This window comes from Podarcis filfolensis (assembly GCF_964270895.1).
Source record: "Podarcis filfolensis genome assembly, chromosome: 2".
NCBI lineage: Eukaryota > Metazoa > Chordata > Lepidosauria > Squamata > Lacertidae > Podarcis > Podarcis filfolensis.
The window spans coordinates 2,229,366-2,248,076 of NC_139605.1; the positions used below are offsets into that span (position 1 = coordinate 2,229,366).

At 44.0% G+C, this 18,711-nt stretch overlaps 1 protein-coding gene across 2 annotated transcripts; it reads left to right on the plus strand.

Annotated features, from left to right (window-relative positions):
- The first annotated feature begins 592 nt into the window (after nt 1–592).
- On the plus strand, nt 593–17,899 carry LOC310756530 (uncharacterized protein). 2 transcript variants are annotated; one of them, XM_083600763.1, is made up of 4 exons: nt 593–637; nt 1,906–2,076; nt 2,205–2,331; nt 13,198–17,899. In XM_083600763.1, exons 2-4 carry the CDS (start codon nt 2,002–2,004, stop codon nt 15,486–15,488), a joined length of 2,493 nt encoding a protein of 830 aa, XP_083456889.1. In that variant the 5' UTR covers nt 593–637; nt 1,906–2,001; the 3' UTR covers nt 15,489–17,899. The 2 variants fall into 2 exon arrangements, with proteins under 2 accessions (XP_083456889.1, XP_083456888.1); XM_083600762.1 differs by lacking the exon at nt 593–637 and adding an exon at nt 887–981.
- The last annotated feature ends 812 nt before the right edge of the window (nt 17,900–18,711 follow it).

Consider the following 18,711-nt stretch of genomic DNA (forward strand, 5'->3'; position numbering starts at 1 on the left):
GATCTTAAAATTTTTAGTTCAGATGTCATTGGTCAATTGTTGTCAATCACAGGACCTTTAGCGATCTACGTGACCCACGAAACGAAACAACGAAAAATGTTGGCGGGACCCTTTGTGACCAAAAAAAGAAAAATGTTCGCAACTGTTCAAACCCTCCTCCCCATAAAAAATGCTCAACAATTTTGGTCCCCCCCCCCCAAAAAAAGCTCAACAACTAGCTCAACAACTTTTCCTGTCAGTAACAACTGGTAGATCACAGCCAGTAGTTTAACACTGTGAGTAGATCGCTTTTTCTTGGGAGTTGGAGGTACCTAATGCACATAATCACCTTTGTTTTACTTAATGGGAGTGAAGTGCAGGTCAAGGGAGGGATGGAGGCAAACCTGCCAGAACTGTGTGACGCTGTATTGTTTTTAATATTCGGTTGGAAGCCGCCCAGAGTGGCTGGGGAAACCCAGCCAGATGGGCAGGGTATAAATAATAAATTATTATTATTTATTATTATATAGAAGACCCCTCCCAGGTTATGACATAGCTGTGATGTATATATGACGTATGTATAATGTTGCACTAAGGGTGTTGAGTGTAAAAAGGGAAGCTTATACAAAAGAGACCTTCTTGCTGCTTCTTCCATGTGGTGGGTAGAAGTCCCGTTGCAACAATAAAGATCCCGGGGGGAGGCTTTTCAGAAATCGGGGTGGGGGGTGGGTCGTCTTTCGCTGCCTCTGCGGGGAATTGAACCCATGAATTTATCACTAAATAAACGGGAATGTAGAGCTTGCCGGCTGGGAAGGAAATTCATGTTTGCAGCGAGCGGGAGGCGGATCTCCTGCCGCTCCCCCTCCCTCTGGGTCAATGAGCTCCGCTTCCTAGAGAGGCAGGAAGGGGGTTTTATGGGGGGGGGGGAAAGGCTATTTGGAGGGGAGGGGTCTCCATCCTCATTCGCGGAAGAGAAGCGGACTTGGAGAAGAGGAGAAAGAGGTGCCGCATATTGGGGGGTTATTTGGGGAGGGGGGTGGGAGAAGGATTTGCTTTCCCTCTCCCTGAATCTACAAACAGGGCAGCTGGGAAAGGAGGCGGGAGGATTGCGGGGGGGGGTGCAAAGAAAGCAGGGAGGGGCTCCGCTCTTTCCCTGTGGGAATCGGGGGGGGGGGGCGGAATGCAGCCCATCCTGTCGCAAAGTGGGGTCCCCCCCAAACAGGGTTTGCATTGCAAGATCTTCTCTGAAGCGCAGAGATCAAGCCAGGCTCCCATGGGGAGGGGAGGGGAGGGGGGGAGACACTTGAGAGGAACCACAAAAGGGTGCCCCCCGGTGCACCCTAACTACAAAGGGATTTTCAGCCCCACCCTGTGCATGTTGACTCAGAGGTCAGTCCTCCGTTCAAAGGGGGGGGGCAGCCCCATTCCACCTTGCGATGCTCCTCTCTGTTTAACACCCTCCATCTCCCTTCTCACTGCTGCCCCCTCCTGGCCCCCCAGGCTCTGTCTCCAGCGGCAGGGGAGGGCTGAGCTCCTCCAGGACCCTGCTTTGCCCCCCTTTAAATCTGCTGCTGAAGCCCCTGCCTCAGTGGGGCTCCTGGTAGAGCTGGTTCCATGGGGGAAGATATGGAGGGCAGGCAGTGGCTATTGTGAGGAGTTGGCAAAAAGAAACAAGGATTTGCTTCTTGGGAAGGGGGTGGCCCCCATGTCGGCAGAGGGGGGAACAATGGGGGAGGGTTTGCTGTCCTGTTTATGAGGCCCTGAAGCGGAGGGAAGAGGCACATTTTGGATTTTCACCTGCTGCTAAGCAAGGAAAATGGGTACATGAGTGGTGGGATTGAAAACTAATCAGGCAGGTTCAGGTCTGTGCTCACGAGGGACCAGTTTTGACCCCCTGGTTATCTTTCACCCTGTCCTATCTCACAGAGTTGGGAAGATAAAAGCACAGCTCCTTTCTTTGAAGTAGAACTGCAAAAGTCCCAGAAGTGGCCAACTTTACGGCTCCTCTGAATCGCCTCACCAATGGCCTCAGAGGCACCGTTTGGACCTTCTCTTTTTCAAGGTGGAGTGGAAAGAGGAGCCAGGCAGCTTCCTCAGGTAGGGAAAGAGCATTGGGGAATCAGGTTGGAGGGAAGAGGCACAGATGGGACCACCCAGCCTCCCTCTGTGTTGAGTGGGGATGAAGGGGATCTAAGAGAAGCTCTGGTTTCTTCTTCTTCTTCCAGGCCCTCCTGACCTTTGAGGAGGTGGCTGTGTTTTTCACGGAGGAGGAGTGGGCTCTGCTGGATCCAGGCCAAAGAGCTCTGCACAAGGAAGTCATGGAGGAGAATTATGAGATGGTGGCCTCTCTAGGTAAGGGCAGATTTGTAACCCTCTTGTCTGTTAGACGTTGGTGGTGTGAATCTCCTGTTTGAGCCATTTATCACGCTGTGAAGAAACAACATATGAATAGGATTTGGCCAGTGGCCCATCTAGTCCAGCATCCTGTTCTCCCACTGGCAAAACCAGATGCCTGTGGGAAACCAGCAAGCAGGATTCGAACACAAGAGCACTCTTGCCTCCTGTAGTTTCCAGTATTTAGGGACATTGCTGCTTCTGAGTGTGGAGGCATTGCAGAGCCATCATGGCGAGTGGCCGGCAATAGACTTCTCCTCCATGTATTTGGGCCATCATTGCTCCCTGTGGGATCGAGTTCCCTAGTTAAACTATGTGCTGTGTGAAGGAGGCTGATCTTTTATCTGTGCTTAGTGAATAATAATAATAATAATAATAATTCATTATTTCTACCCCACCCATCTGTCTGGGTTTCCCCAGCCACTCTGGGCGGCTTCCAACAAAATTAAAAGCATCTCCCTAAACAGGGCTGCCTTCAGATGTATTCTAAAAGTCGGGTAGTTGTTTATTTCCTTAACATCTGATGGGAGGGCGTACCACAGGGCGGGCGCCACTACCAAGAAGGCCCTCAGCCTGGTTCCTTGTAACCTCACTTCTCGCAGGGAGGGTACCTCCAGAAGGCCCTTGGAGCTGGACCTCAGTGTCTGGGCTGAACGATGGGGGTGGAGATGCTCCTTCAGGTATACTGGTCCAAGGCCGTTTAGAACTTTAAACATCAGCACCAACACTTTGAATTGTGCTTGGAAACTTACCGGGAGCCAGTGTAGGTCTTTCAGGACCAGTGTTATGTGGTCTTGGCTGCCACTCCCTGTCACCAGTCTAGCTGCCACATTCTGGATTAGTTGCAGTTTCCGGGTCATCTTCAAAGGTAGTCCCACATAGAGCGTGTTGCAGTAGTCCAAGCTGGAGTTAACTAGAGCATGCACCACTCTGGCGAGACAGTCTGCAGGCAGGTAGGGTCTCAGCCTGCGTACCAGATGAAGCTGGTAGGCAGCTGCCCTGGACACAGAGTTAACCTGCACCTCCATGGACAGTTGTGAGTCCAAAATGACTCCCAGGCTCCACACCTGCTCCTTCAGAGGTACAGTTACCCCATTCAGGAGCAGGGAGTCCCCCACACCCGCTCGCTCCCTGTCCCCCCAAAAGTGTACTTCTGTCTTGTCAGGATTCAACCTGTTAGCCACCATCCATCCTCCAACCACCTCCAGGCACTCACACAGGACCTTCACTGCCTTCAATGGTTCCAATTTGAAAGGGAGGTAGAGCTGGGTATCATCCGCATACTGATGAACACCCAGCCCAATCCCCCTGATGATCTCTCCCAGCGGCTTCATATAGATATTAAAAAGCATGGGGGAGAGGATGGAACCCTGAGGCTCCCCTAACAGCACTTTCTGGACACGGCCCAGGAGGAAGGAGCGGAACCACTGTATAACTGTGCCCCCAGTTCCGAGCTCCCCTAGACGTTCCTCAAGGTTGTAGTGATGGTCCAGCAGAACTAGGAAACAGCTTTCACCTTTGTCCCAGGCCCGCCGGAGATCAAGGTCCGCATCTTCCAGGCGTGCCTGGAGTTGTTCTGCAACCACCTGTTCAATCACCTTGCCCAAGAATGGATTATTTGAGACTGGGCTATAGTTGGCAATATTGGCCAGGTCTAAAGATGTTTTTTTAAGAAGCAGTTTAATAACCGCCTCTTTCAGCGGGTCTAGGAAAGCTCCCTCACAGAGGGAAGCATTCACCACCCCGTAGAGCCCAGAGCCCAGTCCTTCCCGGCTCGCTTTTATGAGCCAGGATGGGCAAGGATGAAGGAGACAGGTGGTCGGTTTCACTCGTTCAAGCAGCTTGTCCAGATCCTCAGAGGTAACAGATTGGAATTGATCCCATGAAACTTGACTAGACTGGCCCTGCTCCCATGGTGGAGTCTACCTCCTTCCAAATCTGAGTGACTTTATCTGCAAAAAAACTTTGCAAAATCATTGCAGGAGATCTTGGGGCCCTTATTGGGCCCTGATGGTGCAGGTGGTTCCTTTAAATTATGAACCACCTGAAAGAGCCTCCTCCTGCTGTTTGCTGCAGATGCAATAGAGGCAGCAAAGAAGGTCCTCTTCGCTGTTGCTATTGCCACTTGGTAGGCTTGACATTGAGCTCTAACCTGTGTCCGGTCTTATTCAGAATGAGTTTTCCGCCACCAGCACTGTAGCCGTCTCAGCGATTGTTTCATTGCCCTCAGCTCCAGGGAGCTCCATGCAATCGGAGAGAGCGCTTTGAGGCCAGACAGTCAATAGCCTGGTTAACTCTGCATTCCAGCGGGCCACCAGGGAATCAGCTGAAAGGGCATCAACGTGGCATAAAACATTCCCTACCACTCTCTGGAAACCAGTTGGATCCATTAAATAGCAGGGGCGGACCATCTGAATCGGTCCCATCTCCCTGCAGAGGGGAAGGGTCGGGGAGAAGTCCAGTTGCACCAGGAAGTGATCTGTCCATGGCACTTCTTTTGTTTCGCTTTTACCTAGTGTCAGATCACCCACATCACTAGAGGCGAACATCAGGTCCAAGGCATGTCTGTGACTATGAGTTGGGCCAAACTTATTCAGGGGCCATGGAGGCCATGCTTTCCACGAAGTCCTGAGTGACCCCATGTAAGGTCGTGTTGGCATGGATGTTAAAATCCCCCAGGACAACCAAACTAGGTGTCTCCAGAAGAACATCCACAACGACCTGAAGCAGCTTGGCCAGGGAATCCTTGGTGCAGTGGGGAGGTTGGGACACCAAAAGGAATCCTGTACTGCCCCTATTGCCCAACTTCCGGAACATGCACTCAGAAAACTGGGTCTTCCCAATAGAATGCCTGGTGCAAGCTAATGACTGCCTAAAAAATCACTGCAACCCCCCCTCCCCCGCCACCACCTGTATGACCTGGGTTGCTGTGTGTAAGAGAAACCTGGTGGACAAGCAGCAGCAAGCACAGACCAATCTGCTTCATCCAACCAAGTCTCAAGCCAGATCAAGTCATAGATGGCAGTGGTCTTATTTATCAGTGACCTAGCATTGCACAGCAGCACCTTTACGTCATATGGGTCTCCGTTGCTGATTCCAATATCCTTCTGGTCAAAACCAGACCCAGAGGCAGAAATAGTATTCAAATAACGACTAAACCTGCCTCCTCGGTAATGACATGGTCTAAGACATTACCTAGAGGAGGCAGGAGAAAATGGACTGCAGAAATCTAGCACTTTCAGAAGAGAGGGAAGGTGGAGAAAGTGTGTTACAGTGCAGTAAAGTGTAGTACAGTGCAGTAAACACAGTAAAGTGTGTTACAGTGCAGATGTTGCTGCACTGTAACTCCTATCATCCTGGCCATAGAATCATAGAATCATAGAGTTGGAAGAGAACCACAAGGGCCATCGAGTCCAACCCCCTGCCAAGCAGGAAACACCATCATAGCACTCCTGACATATGGTTGTCAAGCCTCTGCTTAAAGACCTCCAAAGAAGGAGACTCCACCACACTCCTTGGCAGCAAATTCCACTATCGAACAGCTCTTACTGTCAGGAAGTTCTTCCTAATGTTTAGGTGGAATCTTCTTTCTTGTAGTTTGGATCCATTGCTCCGTGTCCGCTTCTCTGGAGCAGCAGAAAACAACCTTTCTCCCTCCTCTATGTGACATCCTTTTATATACCGTATTTTTCACACCATTGGACGCACCGGAGCAAAGGACGCACCTAGTTTTTAGAGGAAGAAAACAAGTAAAAAATATTCCGAATCAAATGTTGTATAAACTACTGTATTTAATAAACAACCAGTATATCAGAATCATATTACAGCCATGTAAAGTGAACAGCAGCCAACAATGGCATTAAGAACCATCATCACTGTCATTAACAAATGAAGAGAGACTTTAAAGTTTGAGTACTCTTCTAGTCTTCTGTGAACTCCAAGAACTCATCACTGCTAGAGTCAGAATTTGTGGAGCTCGGTTGCTCACAATCACTGACATCACTTTCTTCGCTATCTTCATGTAAAATACCATCTTCGTTACCATCCAAAGCATTGCTAATGCCACATTTTTTGAATGACCGGACAACGATTTCCTCCTTCACTGAGTGCCATGATGTTTTCACCCATTCACAAACTTGAGTGATAGTGGGCCTCTTCATTCGTCCAGTGGGTGTTAGATCATGATTACCAGCAGCCATCCATTTGTTCCACTCTTCTCGCATAAAGATCTTAAATGGCTTGTTGATGGAAACATCGAGAGGTTGCAACTGGCTGGTAAGACCTCCAGGAATTACAGCTAGATGAGTCTTCACTTCTTTAAAGCACTTTTTTGTAGTTTCGCTAATATGTGCTCTAAACTGGTCAAGTACTAATAAGGCAGGTTTTTTCAAAAGCCCTCCAGGACGTTTGGACCACACTTTCCTCCACTGTCTTATCATTTTTTCAGTTGGAGGTGGTCCAAAATGTCTTTCTGTTGCTCTGTTTCCATGCTCCTTAGCATATTTTACTACCTCTAGTTTAAAAGGAATCTTATATGCTAGTCTTTTATGCTTTATCATCCTTATCAGAATGGGGGAGGTTTTCTGCAAGAAAATACAGTGGCAAGGAACTGTCAGTAATGTACAGTACAGTATCTCCAATGTTTACTATTGGGCGCTTAACTGCCCCCCCCAATATTTTTAAGTTGGAAGAGGGAGGGAGAGAGGGAGGGAGGGAGGGAAGGAAGGAAGGGAGAGGGAGAGCTCAGCCTGTGGGTCCCCAGATGTTGTTGGACTACAACTCCTATCATCTCTCAACTCCCATCTTCCCTGAGCTCTGGCCTTGCTACCTAGAGGCGTTCACATCTGGGGACCCACAGGTTGAGAAGGGCTGAATTGTGGTATGTGAGGTGGGGCTTTACTGCCCCCCCCCAATATTTTATTTAAGATGGAAGAGGGAGGGAGGGAAAGAAGGAAGAGAGAGGGAGATCTCACATTTCTGGATGTCTGTGGAGGGCAGCTGCCTTGCCTCGTGGAACTGGAGCAAAAGGAGGAAATGCCGGGAATTACCGACACAATAACCTGGGGGAGGGGCGGAAGGGGATGTCCAAATCTTCCGGCTCATTGTAAAGGGCTTCCCCAGCCAGCCCCCTAGAGCGGCTCACCTTGGACTCAATGGAGAAGCCCAGGGCTTCCCCAGCCAGCCCCCTAGAGCGGCTCACGGGACGGAGGGCAAGTTACAGGCAGCCTCTCTGCTGCGCACTGAGCGCCCTAAGCTCCTAGCACTGAATGGGGAATCCCAGGGCTTCCCCCAGCTGCCCACGCAGCCTCTCAGCTGCTTGTCGGGCTGAATGGGGAAGCCCGGGGTTTCCCCAGCCGCCCACGCAGCCTCTCCGCTGCAACCTGAGCTTGGAGGGGCTGGAGGGGGAAGTCCCAGGACCACACATTCGCTCCATAGGATGCACAGACTTTCCCCCTTAGTTTTTAAAGGAAAAAATGTGCGTCCAATGGTGCGAAAAATACGGTATTTGAACATGGCTATCATATCACCCCTTAACCTCCTCTTCTCCAGGCTAAACATGCCCAGCTCCCTTAGCCATTCCTCATAAGGCATCGTTTCCAGGCCTTTGACCATTTTGGTTGCCCTCCTCTGGACACGTTCCAGTTTGTCAGTGTCCTTCTTGAACTGTGGTGCCCAGAACTGGACGCAGTACTCCAGGTGAGGTCTGACCAGAGCAGAATACAGTGGCACTATTATTTCCCTTGATCTAGATGCTATACTCCTATTGATGCAGCCCAGAATTGCATTGGCTTTTTTAGCTGCCGCGTCACACTGTTGGCTCATGACAAGTTTGTGGTCAACCAAGACTCCTAGATCCTTTTCACATGTACTGCTCTCAAGCCAGGTGTCACCCATCTTGTATTTGTGCCTCTCATTTTTTTTGCCCAAGTGCAATACTTTACATTTCTCCCTGTTAAAATTCATCTTGTTTGTTTTGGCCCAGTTCTCTAATCTGCCAAGGTCGTTTTGAAGTGTGATCCTGTCCTCTGGGGTGTTAGCCACCCCTCCCAGTTTGGTGTCATCTGCAAATTTGATCAGGATGCCCTTGAGTCAATCATCCAAGTCATTGATAAAGATGTTGAATAAGACCGGGCCCAAGACAGAACTCTGTGGCACCCCACTAGTCACTCTTCTCCAGGATGAAGAGGAACCATTGATGAGCACCCTCTGGGTTCAGTCAGTCAGACAGTTACAAATCCACTGAGTGGTAGCATAGTCAAAACCGCATTTTACCAGCTTCTTTACAAGAATATCATGGGGCACCTTGCTGAAATCAAGGTTGGCTACATCCACTGCGTTCCCTTCATCTACCAGGCTTGTAATTCTGTCAAAGAACGAGATCAGGTTAGTCTGACATGACTTATTTTTCAGAAATCCATGCTGACTATTGGTGATCACAGCATTCCTTTCTAGGTGCTCACAGACTGTTTGCTTAATGATCTGCTCCAGAATCTTCCCTGGTATTGATGTCAGACTGACTGGGCGGTAATTATTTGGGTCCTCTCTTTTCCCCTTTTTGAAAATAGGGACAACATTTGCCCTCCTCCAGTCTGCCGGGACTTCGCCTGTTCTCCAGGAATTCTCAAAGATGACTGCCAGTGGTTCTGAGATCACATCTGCCAGTTCTTTTAATACTCTTGGATGCAGTTCATCTGGCCCCGGAGACTTGAATACATCTAGACTAGCCAAGTATTCTTGTACTATCTCCTTAGTTATTCTAGGCTGTGTTTCTTCTGCTGAATCATTTGCTCCAAATTCTTCAGGTCGGGCATTGTTTTCTTTATCGGAGAAGACTGAGGCAAAGAAGGCATTGAGGAGTTCAGCCCTTTCTGTGTCCCCTGTTTGCATTTCACCATCTTCTCCTCTGAGTGACCCCACTGTTTCTTTGTTCTTCCTTTTGCTACGAACATATCCATAAAAGCCTTTTTTGTTGCTTTTAACCTCTCTAGCAAGCCTGAGTTCATTCTGTGCTTTAGCTTTTCTGACTTTGTGTCTACACATCCTGGCTATTTGTTTGAATTCCTCTTTGGTGGTTTCCCCCCTTTTCCATTTTTTGTACACATCCTTTTTTAATCTTAACTCAGTTAAAAGTTCTTTAGATAGCCACCCTGGCTTCTTTAGGCACCTTCCATGTTTCCGTCTCATTGGTATTGCCTGAAGTTGTGCTTTTACTATCTCCCTCTTAACAAACTCCCAGCCATTGTGAACTCCCTTTCCTTTTAGTATTACTGTCCATGGGATCTCACCCAGCACTTCCCTAAGTTTTATGAAGTCGGCTTTCCTAAAGTCAAGAAATTGAGTCCTATGCTTGGCTGCTCCTTTCCGCTGTATAGTAAACTTCAGAAGAGCATGATCACTCGCGCCTAATGATCCTTCCACTTCTACCCCACTAACCAGGTCATCAACATTGGTTAGGACCAGATCTAAAATGGCTATTCCTCTTGTTGCTTCTCCCACTTTCTGGACAATGAAGTTGTCTGCAAGGCCAGTGAGGAATCTGTTTGACCTTATGCTCTTGGCTGAGTTTGACATCCAACAAATATCCGGGTAATTGAAGTCCCCCATTACTACTATCTCCCTTCCTTTTGCATGCTTGGCCATCTGTTCCAGGAAGGCATCATCTATGTCCTCCGTTTGGCTTGGGGATCTATAGTAAACTCCCACAATGAGGTCCCTGTTATTCTTCTCTCCCTTAATTTTGACCCAAATGCTCTCACTTTGGCTTTGAGGTTCTAAATCTTGGATCTCTTCACAGGTATACACATCCCTGACATATAACGCCTGACATATAACGCCAGACAGAAAGGAGTTTCTTGTCTGGTCTGTTTCTCTGAAATAGATTGTATCCCTCCATTATTACATTCCAATCGTAGGACTTATCCCACCAGGTTTCAGTGATGCCTATTATGTCATATTTAGTTTGCTAAATATGGAATACCCAGGAATGTTCCTGCCTGGGTTGATGCTAGTTTGAGTTCAGCCACATCTGGAAGACACATCTGGCCTCACCCCAGCATAGAAGGTTTCTCTTGGTGCTCACTGTTACATGGGAGTTCAAGGTGGAACTGGATACTAAGAGACAATTTTCTTATATATCTACATATCTATCTATCTACATATTTATATCATCTTTCTCTATCTAAATCTTATTTACCATTTTCATTTTTACACTTGAAACAATAACAATGCTTCCAATACAAAACACATAATTGATATTGACTCCCCTTCCTCTCCTTCCATGGTTCATTTTGTTAATTTATTTTCCACTACATATTCTAATTTTCCCCATATCTAATTTTATCTCAGTTTTATATCCCAGTATCCTTACTGCTGAATTCATTCTTTTACTGTTATCTTTTTAATGTGTTTACAGTAAGTTTCCAAAATAATCTACAAAGCATTTCCAATCTTCATTTTTAAAATTATTTTTAATTTTAATTTATATACATTACAACAATTATTTTGCCTAGTTTTAACATTTTCAATTTCAACTCCCTTCCATCTCGATTTATGCAGTTCCTTACATTTATTGTCTTCCTTTCCTGCATACTCCAAATTGTCTTAACTTATTCTTTTATTCATCTATTCTCATATATCTCTCATATATATATTTTAAGCTGCAGGTTTTTACAATAATCCTGCCAATGTCTTCATCTGTTTACAGTTTGTGAATACTCAATAAACCATTTCCATTCCTTTCTAAAGAAGTTTGCTATCTTGATTTCTTATTCTTCTGGTAAGTTTCACCATTTCTGCATACTCCATTAGTTTCTGTATGCAATCTTCTTTCGTTGGGACCCCTTCATCCTTCCATTTTTTGACAAATAACAGTCTTGCAGCTGTAGTCGTATACATAAATAAATTTCTATACTGTTTGGGTAGTTCTAATCCTATAATTCCCAAGAGAAAAGCTTCTGGGTTTTTTAAAGGGAAGATATTTTAAACATATTTTTCAGTCATTATGTATCATTTCCCAGTAAGCTTTAACCTTATTACAAGACCACCACATGTGCAAAAGGTACCTTCTTTCTCTTTACATTTCCAACATTTATTTCACTTTAATTTATACATTTTTGCCAAGCTACTAGGTGTTAAGTGCCATCTATATAGCATTTTCATATAATTTTCTCTTAAACCATAACATGCTGTAAATTTTATATCCGTATTCCATAATCTTTACCATGCTTCCATTTCTATATTATGACCAACATCTATTGCCCAGTGTATCATTGAAGATTTCACTTGCTCATTCTTTGTCTCCCATTCCAATAACATTGTGTACATTTTAGACATCACTTTAACATTACAACTTAACATGTCTCTCTCTAATTGTGATGGTTGTTCCCTAAACCCCCGCTTCATATCCTTTTTAAATATTTAATTCAAATGATGATATTGTAACCATGTTGTTAACATTCCTGGTAAATCCTTCAACTCTTTTAATTTAAATTCTCATCCTCTCTTAATAAATTTCTGTAAGTTGCCCAATTTTCCACCATATTTTTCTTTTTCTCCGCTATGGCTTTCAAAGGTGAAAGCCAAAGTGGTGTCTTAGTTCCCAGTAAATTTTTATATCAGTCCCATATTCTATACAATTTTTTCCTAATTCTATGGTTTGTAAAGCCTTTATGTACTTTCACCATTTCAATACCACAGATAAGCTTCATAATCTCATATCCGGCAGGGAGAAACCTCCTCTATCTTTCAGTTCTATCAGTATTTTCCCCCCTTGCCAGGTATATTTAGAAATATTTTTTTTTGCCATTTTTGAAGCAATCTGCATTGCAGATCATCAGCATTTCCAGTCTTCTTCAAATACTATTTTATCTTGATCTCTTATTCTATTTGTCAATCTTCCCATTTCTATACATTCTATTAATTCATCTGCCATTCCTCCTTCGTTGGCATCCTCCTTCCACTTCTGAGCATACACCATACATGCTGCTGTAGTTGCATATATAAAAAGAGATCTGTGATCCCTAGATATACTTGCATCTATTATACCTAAAAGAAAAGCTTCTGGGGTTTTAACAAAGGTCCTCTTAAACATTTTTTTCAGCTCATTAAATATCATTTCCCAGAAGTTCTTAACCATTTTGCATGTCAACCACATATGATGAAAAGTAACTACTTTCCCCTTACATTTCCAGCAGATATCTGATTCAGTCTTGTACATTTTAGCTAATTTACTCGGTGTCAGATACCACCTATATATCATTTTCATAAAATTCTCCTTCAGTGTGCAACATGCTGTAAATCTAAAATCTTTTCCCACATTTCTCCCAAGCACTCATCTCCATATTATGACCTATATCTCTTGCCCACCCATTATTATAATATCCAAATAATCAAATAACTTCTCCTTAAATACCTGGTTTTTCCCCTCATTTGGTGCAAAGACTCTCACCAAGAACATTTTTTCTCCATCAACAATTGCCTGTATCCTGATAATTCTTCTTGGTCATCTTTAAATAATTGTTATGGGTTCAAACCATGTTCTATATGCATTACCACACTTCTCTTTTGAGTTTTTCTGAGATTATAAACGCTTCAACAAATATATTGTTTACTAATACTCTGCTGTGTCGACTTGCAACATGTGTCTCCTGCACTAATAGACAATTTTCTGGGATTATTTCCTTTCCTAAAAATGTGGTACATAGGAGAGGAGAGATTGTTGGAGGTGTTGCTGTGTGTTAAGTTCTCTTGTTCTCTGTGTTAAGTTCTCTTGTTCTGTTCCTTGAAATCCTAACAATATTCTCTTTCTCTCCTACTTTAAACCAGGTGATGGAGAAGGCAATCAGAATTTTGAGGGGCCATCTGTAAAGTACTACAGTGTGAGTGAACACCTTAGCACACATCTACAAACTAACGCAGGGGAGAAACCCTTTAAATGTATGGAGTGTGGAAAGAGTTTCAGTGAAAGAGGAAAACTTACCGTACATCAACGAATTCACACCGGGGATAAACCATTTAGATGTATGGAGTGTGGGAAGAGCTTCAGTCAGTGTTCACACCTTACTATACATCAACGAATTCACACTGGGGAGAAACCATTTAAATGTATGGAGTGTGGAAAGAGCTTCAGTGAGAGTGGAAAACTTACCGTACATCAACGAACTCACACTGGGGAGAAACCCTTTAAATGTATGGAGTGTGGGAAGAGCTTCAGTGTAAGTGGAAAGCTTACTATACACCAACGAACTCACACAGGAGAGAAACCCTTTAAATGTATGGAGTGTGGAAAGAGCTTCAGTCAGTGTTCACAGCTTACTATACATCAACGAACTCACACAGGGGAGAAACCATTTAGATGCATGGAGTGTGGAAAGAGCTTCAGTGTAAGTGGAAAACTTACTGAACATCAACAAACCCACACAGGGGAGAAACCATTTAGATGTATGGAGTGTGGAAAGTGCTTCACTTGCAGTGGGAGCCTTACTGTACACCAACTAACTCACAAAGGTGAGAAACCATTTAAATGTATGGTGTGTGGAAGGTTCCTCAGTAGTAGGGGAGCACTTAAAAAACATCACTTAACTCACACAACAGATAAACCATTTAAATGTATGGAGTGTGGAAAGAGCTTCAGTGAAAGTTCACAATTTGCCATACATCTACGAACTCACACAGGGGAGAAACCCTTTAAATGTTTGGAATGTGGAAAGAGCTTCAGTACAAGTTCACAGCTTACTATACATCAGCGAACTCACACAGGGGAGAAACCTTTTAAATGTATGGAATGTGGAAAGCGCTTCATTGAAAGCGGAAAACTTATTGTACACCAACGAATTCACACAGGGGAGAAACCATTTAGATGTGTGGTGTGTGGAAAGAGTCTCAGTAGTAGTGGAGCACTTACAAAACATCAACTAATTCATGCAGGGGAGAAACCATTTAAATGTATGGAGTGTGGAAAGCGTTTTAGTGAAAGTTCACAACTGATCATACATCTTCGAATTCACTCAGGAGATAAACCCTTTAAATGTATGGAGTGTGGAAGGAGCTTCAGTCGGAAAGGAGTCCTTATTGTACATCAACGAACTCATATGGGGGAAAAACCATATAAATGTGTGGAGTGTGAGAAGAGCTTCAGTTGTTGTGAAAATCTTAATTTACATCAACGAACTCACACGGGGGAGAAACCCTTTAAATGCATCCATTGTGGAAACAGCTTCAGTAATAGTGGAAACCTTACAAGACATCAACGAACTCACACAGGAGAGAAACCCTTTAAATGTATGGAGTGTGGAAAGTGCTTCAGTAATAGTGGAGCACTTACAAAACATCAACTAACTCATACAGGTGAGAAACCCTTTAAATGTATGGAGTGTGGAAAGAGCTTCAGTGAAAGGGGGAAGCTTACTGTACATCTACGAATTCACACAGGGGAGAGACCCTTTAAATGTATGGAGTGTGGAAAGAGTTTCAGTGAAAGTGGAAAACTTACTGTACATCAACGAACTCACACAGGGGAGAAACCATTCAGATGTCTGGTATGTGGAAAGTGCTTCAGTCGGAATGGAATCCTTACTGTACATCAACAAACTCATATACGGGAGAAATCATTTAAATGCATGGAGTGTGAAAAGAGCTTCACTAAAGGTTCACAACTGATCATACACCTACGAACTCACACAGGGGAGAAACCCTTTAATTGTTTGGAGTGTGAAAAGAGTTTCACTTGTAGAGGAAGCCTTACTGTACATCAACGAACACACAGAGGGGAGAAACCATTTAAATGTTTGGAGTGTGGAAAGAGTTTCAGTCGAAGTGGGCATTTTAGAATCCATCAGCGAACTCACACAGGGGAGAAACCATTTAAATGTATGGAGTGTGGGAAGAGCTTCATTGAGAGTGGAGCTCTTACAAGACATCAACGAACTCACACAGGGGAGAAACCATTTAAATGTATGGAATGTGGGAAGAGTTTCAGAGAAAGGGGCAAACTTACAGTACATCAACAAATTCACACTGGGGAGAAACTGTTTAAATGTTTGGAGTGTGGAGAGAGTTTTAGTCAAAATGGACATTTTATAAGACATCAACAAACTCACACGGGAGAAACCATTTAAATGTATGGAGTGTGAGATGTGCTTCAATGAGAGTGGAGCACTTACAAAACATCAAGAAGCTCATAGAGGAGAAACCATGTAAATTGAAGGAGTGTGGACTGTGCTTCTGTTAAGGTCATCTACATACTCTCACAGGGGAAAACCCATTTAGATGTTTAGAGTGTGTCTTGTGTTTTCTTCGTTCTTCACATCAACAAACTTATATCAATTGTAAATGCATGGAGTGTTGTTGGTGTTCTGGGTTTTTTATGGAAAGTTGTAGACACATGTATTAAAGTAATGAAGGTAGCTTCTCCCAGTAGTAAGTATAATGAAAGATATGATGTACTCTTAGGGATGTGTAAAGTGTGAATCTGGAGTGCTGTTGGTGAGTGATGACTGGGCAATAATAGGCCCCTTAAGAAGCAAACAAATTTAGTCCTCATTTTGTACTGGAAAATCCTCTTCCAGAACAGGGTGCACGTTCTAATTTGTGAACCCTGTCCCTGATTGGCAACATTCACTGCCTAGGACCTGTTACAGAAATGTTAGTGATTTTGTATTAACTTTTAAACAAGGGAAGGCCAATCCTGTTCCAATAGCAGCAGTCACCACATAGTCATTCCTCCCTCTTTTGTATATGTGAAAAACCTCTTCATACACAAAACTCAGACAAATTTTGGCTGTTCTGTCCTGGTTGCTCTGCAGTTCATAAGCCTGAACTTTTATTTTCTTCAAGGCTGACAGCGTACGAATCAATATGGCTGACTTGACCCAACAACCCTTCCCCCCCCCCACGCAAACGAAACTCACTGCAGCCTACTTAAGACAACCAACCATGACCTGGGCCACCCCACCTCTCTCACCGCCAATGAAAACTTAAAAATGAATAGAAAGAGAACCTACCCACGTGATGCTGACACAAAAACCTTGCACATATGCTGTGTAAAAGAACCAATGTTTACTACCCCCTCTCTCTGCCTCTTTCTTCCCCCCTAACTTTATTAATGTCTCACATCGCGTGTAATATAATATGTAAATCTTTATTGCGGTCCAAAGACCCGTAACATAGATTCAGAATAAAATACAGATTCATACAGACAACCCCCTGGGAGAGGAAGACCAAGACGATATTTGTTCAGTCTTGAGTATGATGATCTTTGATACATATGACTACCAAAAGAAACTTTGCCACGGCCACTGTGATATCATTAGAAGATATTTAGTATAGCAGGCTTCAGATTTACCTGGGCGATTTGCCAGTAGGGGTTTAATCAATAGATCTCTAGCTTGCTCATATGGTCCGCAATGCAGTAGGATATGCCTCATACAATCGACGTCCTGAGAGCATACACAGAGCCTATTCTGATAAGGGATGCCTCTCAGTCTGCCATTTAGCACTTCTGATGGAAATACATTTAATCTGGCTTTGGTAAAAAGACGCCAATAAGTTGGTACAGACAGATTTCTAAGATATGCAGGTATCTGAAAAATGTACCTGTAATGAATTCCTACTGCTATCAGGCCACAGATAACATGAGGTTGAGATCGGAGATCACTATGTGATATGTCCCAGAGCCTTTGCCTCAGAGATTCAAGGGTGGTATCGTATCCCAGATGGTACAAGAGTGAAGGTGGCATTCCAATCGAAGTGGCTTTTCTGACCATAGTTTTAATCCATGAGCTGATAAGCTCCTCGTTGTTTAGGTGTGGAAGTAACCCCTTCCCTAGGCCAAAGACAAATCTTAAGCCAGTATCTCAGGGCAGCCCACCATGCTTTTGTGGAGGGAGGGCATTCCCCTGTTTCTAAAAATAGAATTGCATTTGGAACCTGTAAAAGGGACTGGTGAAACTTTGCCTGGAACCCATCAAACATGGAGAATGAGCCATTGAACCAGACGTTTGGGCGTAGACAGATTTTGCATTAAATACCCTAATGGCTGCTGGAACATAATGGCCTCCCCTTGTATAAAAGAATTGAATTATAGCTAGTTTGCTTACCTCCGCCTTTAGATAGGCGGTCTGCTAATGGTGTTTCCAGGACTTAGAATGATGGAATAGAAGCCCTAGGTACCTGAAATATTTGGTCTGCTCTAGTTTGTGATCATCCAGTACCCATTTACTAGGGAGAATCTTTTTTCAAACACCAGGACTTTTGATTTTCCATAATTAATGGATAACTCATTACCAGAGCAGTAGTCTGAGAATTTCCTTAGTTGGTAGTTCAGGCCAGGTCTGGATTGGGAGAGGCTGGCCGCGTCATCCACATACAGCAAGAGAGGGGTCTTTCTTGTTCCTATTTTTGGAAGATGGCCATCAGGATCCATCAAGTATAAGTGATCTGTAGAAAGGACTTTATGAAATGAAAACAGAGGTGGTGTATGTACTTTTGTAACCCAATAAAATCTTTAATAAAATAAAAATTCAAAAAACGACATCAGTATCTGAGATAAGCTAGATCAGTTCTGGCCTCTTATTGAGGGTAGACCCAACTCAGATGAGCCGCCAGAATCCCAGGAGGAAGCCCTAAAATCTGCCTTCTAGTTTGGATTTCACACTAATCCCCCAGACCTCAGCCCTGTAAAGCATTTGGGCAATGATCTTTGGCACATAAATCTTAATGTCTGGATTGATTAACTGCCCCCACCCTTCAAATGGAAAATACCTGTATAGCAGCCCAGTCGAGTGGGCAGGTAAGAACCTGACTGAATTCAGATGTATTCAAGTATGGTTGGAGGTAAACACTCAAAAGGTTTATCTACAAAACCTCAATGAATTAGGTTCCGAAATTTGAATTAATTCCCTTCAGTAAGAGGCCAAACCCAAAGATTTCCAACTATTTTCATAATGTTCCATTTTTAAAAATCTTTTTAATAACGTTTCATTTTTTAAATCCTTTTCATAATGTACCACTTTCTCTCACTCACTGTTGCAGTTATAAAAGAGAAATGGCCTCATCTGATCAGGCAAACTGAACTGATCAGGTTAATTTGGTCAGTTCTTTTTTCTTGGAGTTACAGTCCCTGTCAAACCAACTCCATGTGTTTATGTTAGCTATTTTTGAGTTATTTAGAGTGATGCAGTGCTTTCATCCTCAAACCTCCACATACAAGACTTGAAGATTAACATTTACTTCTCAGGGTGACAACAACTGAGCAATTTGTATTATTCATATATATTAAGCCCAAAGCAATGTGTTTCTTTCCCTTGAGCCTAAGAGAGGGTTTAATCTTTTTGCTTTCAA

Bases quoted from the DNA above. Each gene is read 5' to 3' on its own strand.
- LOC310756530 (XM_083600763.1), top strand. From the start codon at position 2,002: ATGGCCTCAGAGGCACCGTTTGGACCTTCTCTTTTTCAAGGTGGAGTG. The intron at 2,077-2,204 runs GTAGGGAAAGAG...TTCTTCTTCCAG, and splicing joins GAGCCAGGCAGCTTCCTCAG to GCCCTCCTGACCTTTGAGGA. The intron at 2,332-13,197 runs GTAAGGGCAGAT...ACTTTAAACCAG, and splicing joins TGAGATGGTGGCCTCTCTAG to GTGATGGAGAAGGCAATCAG.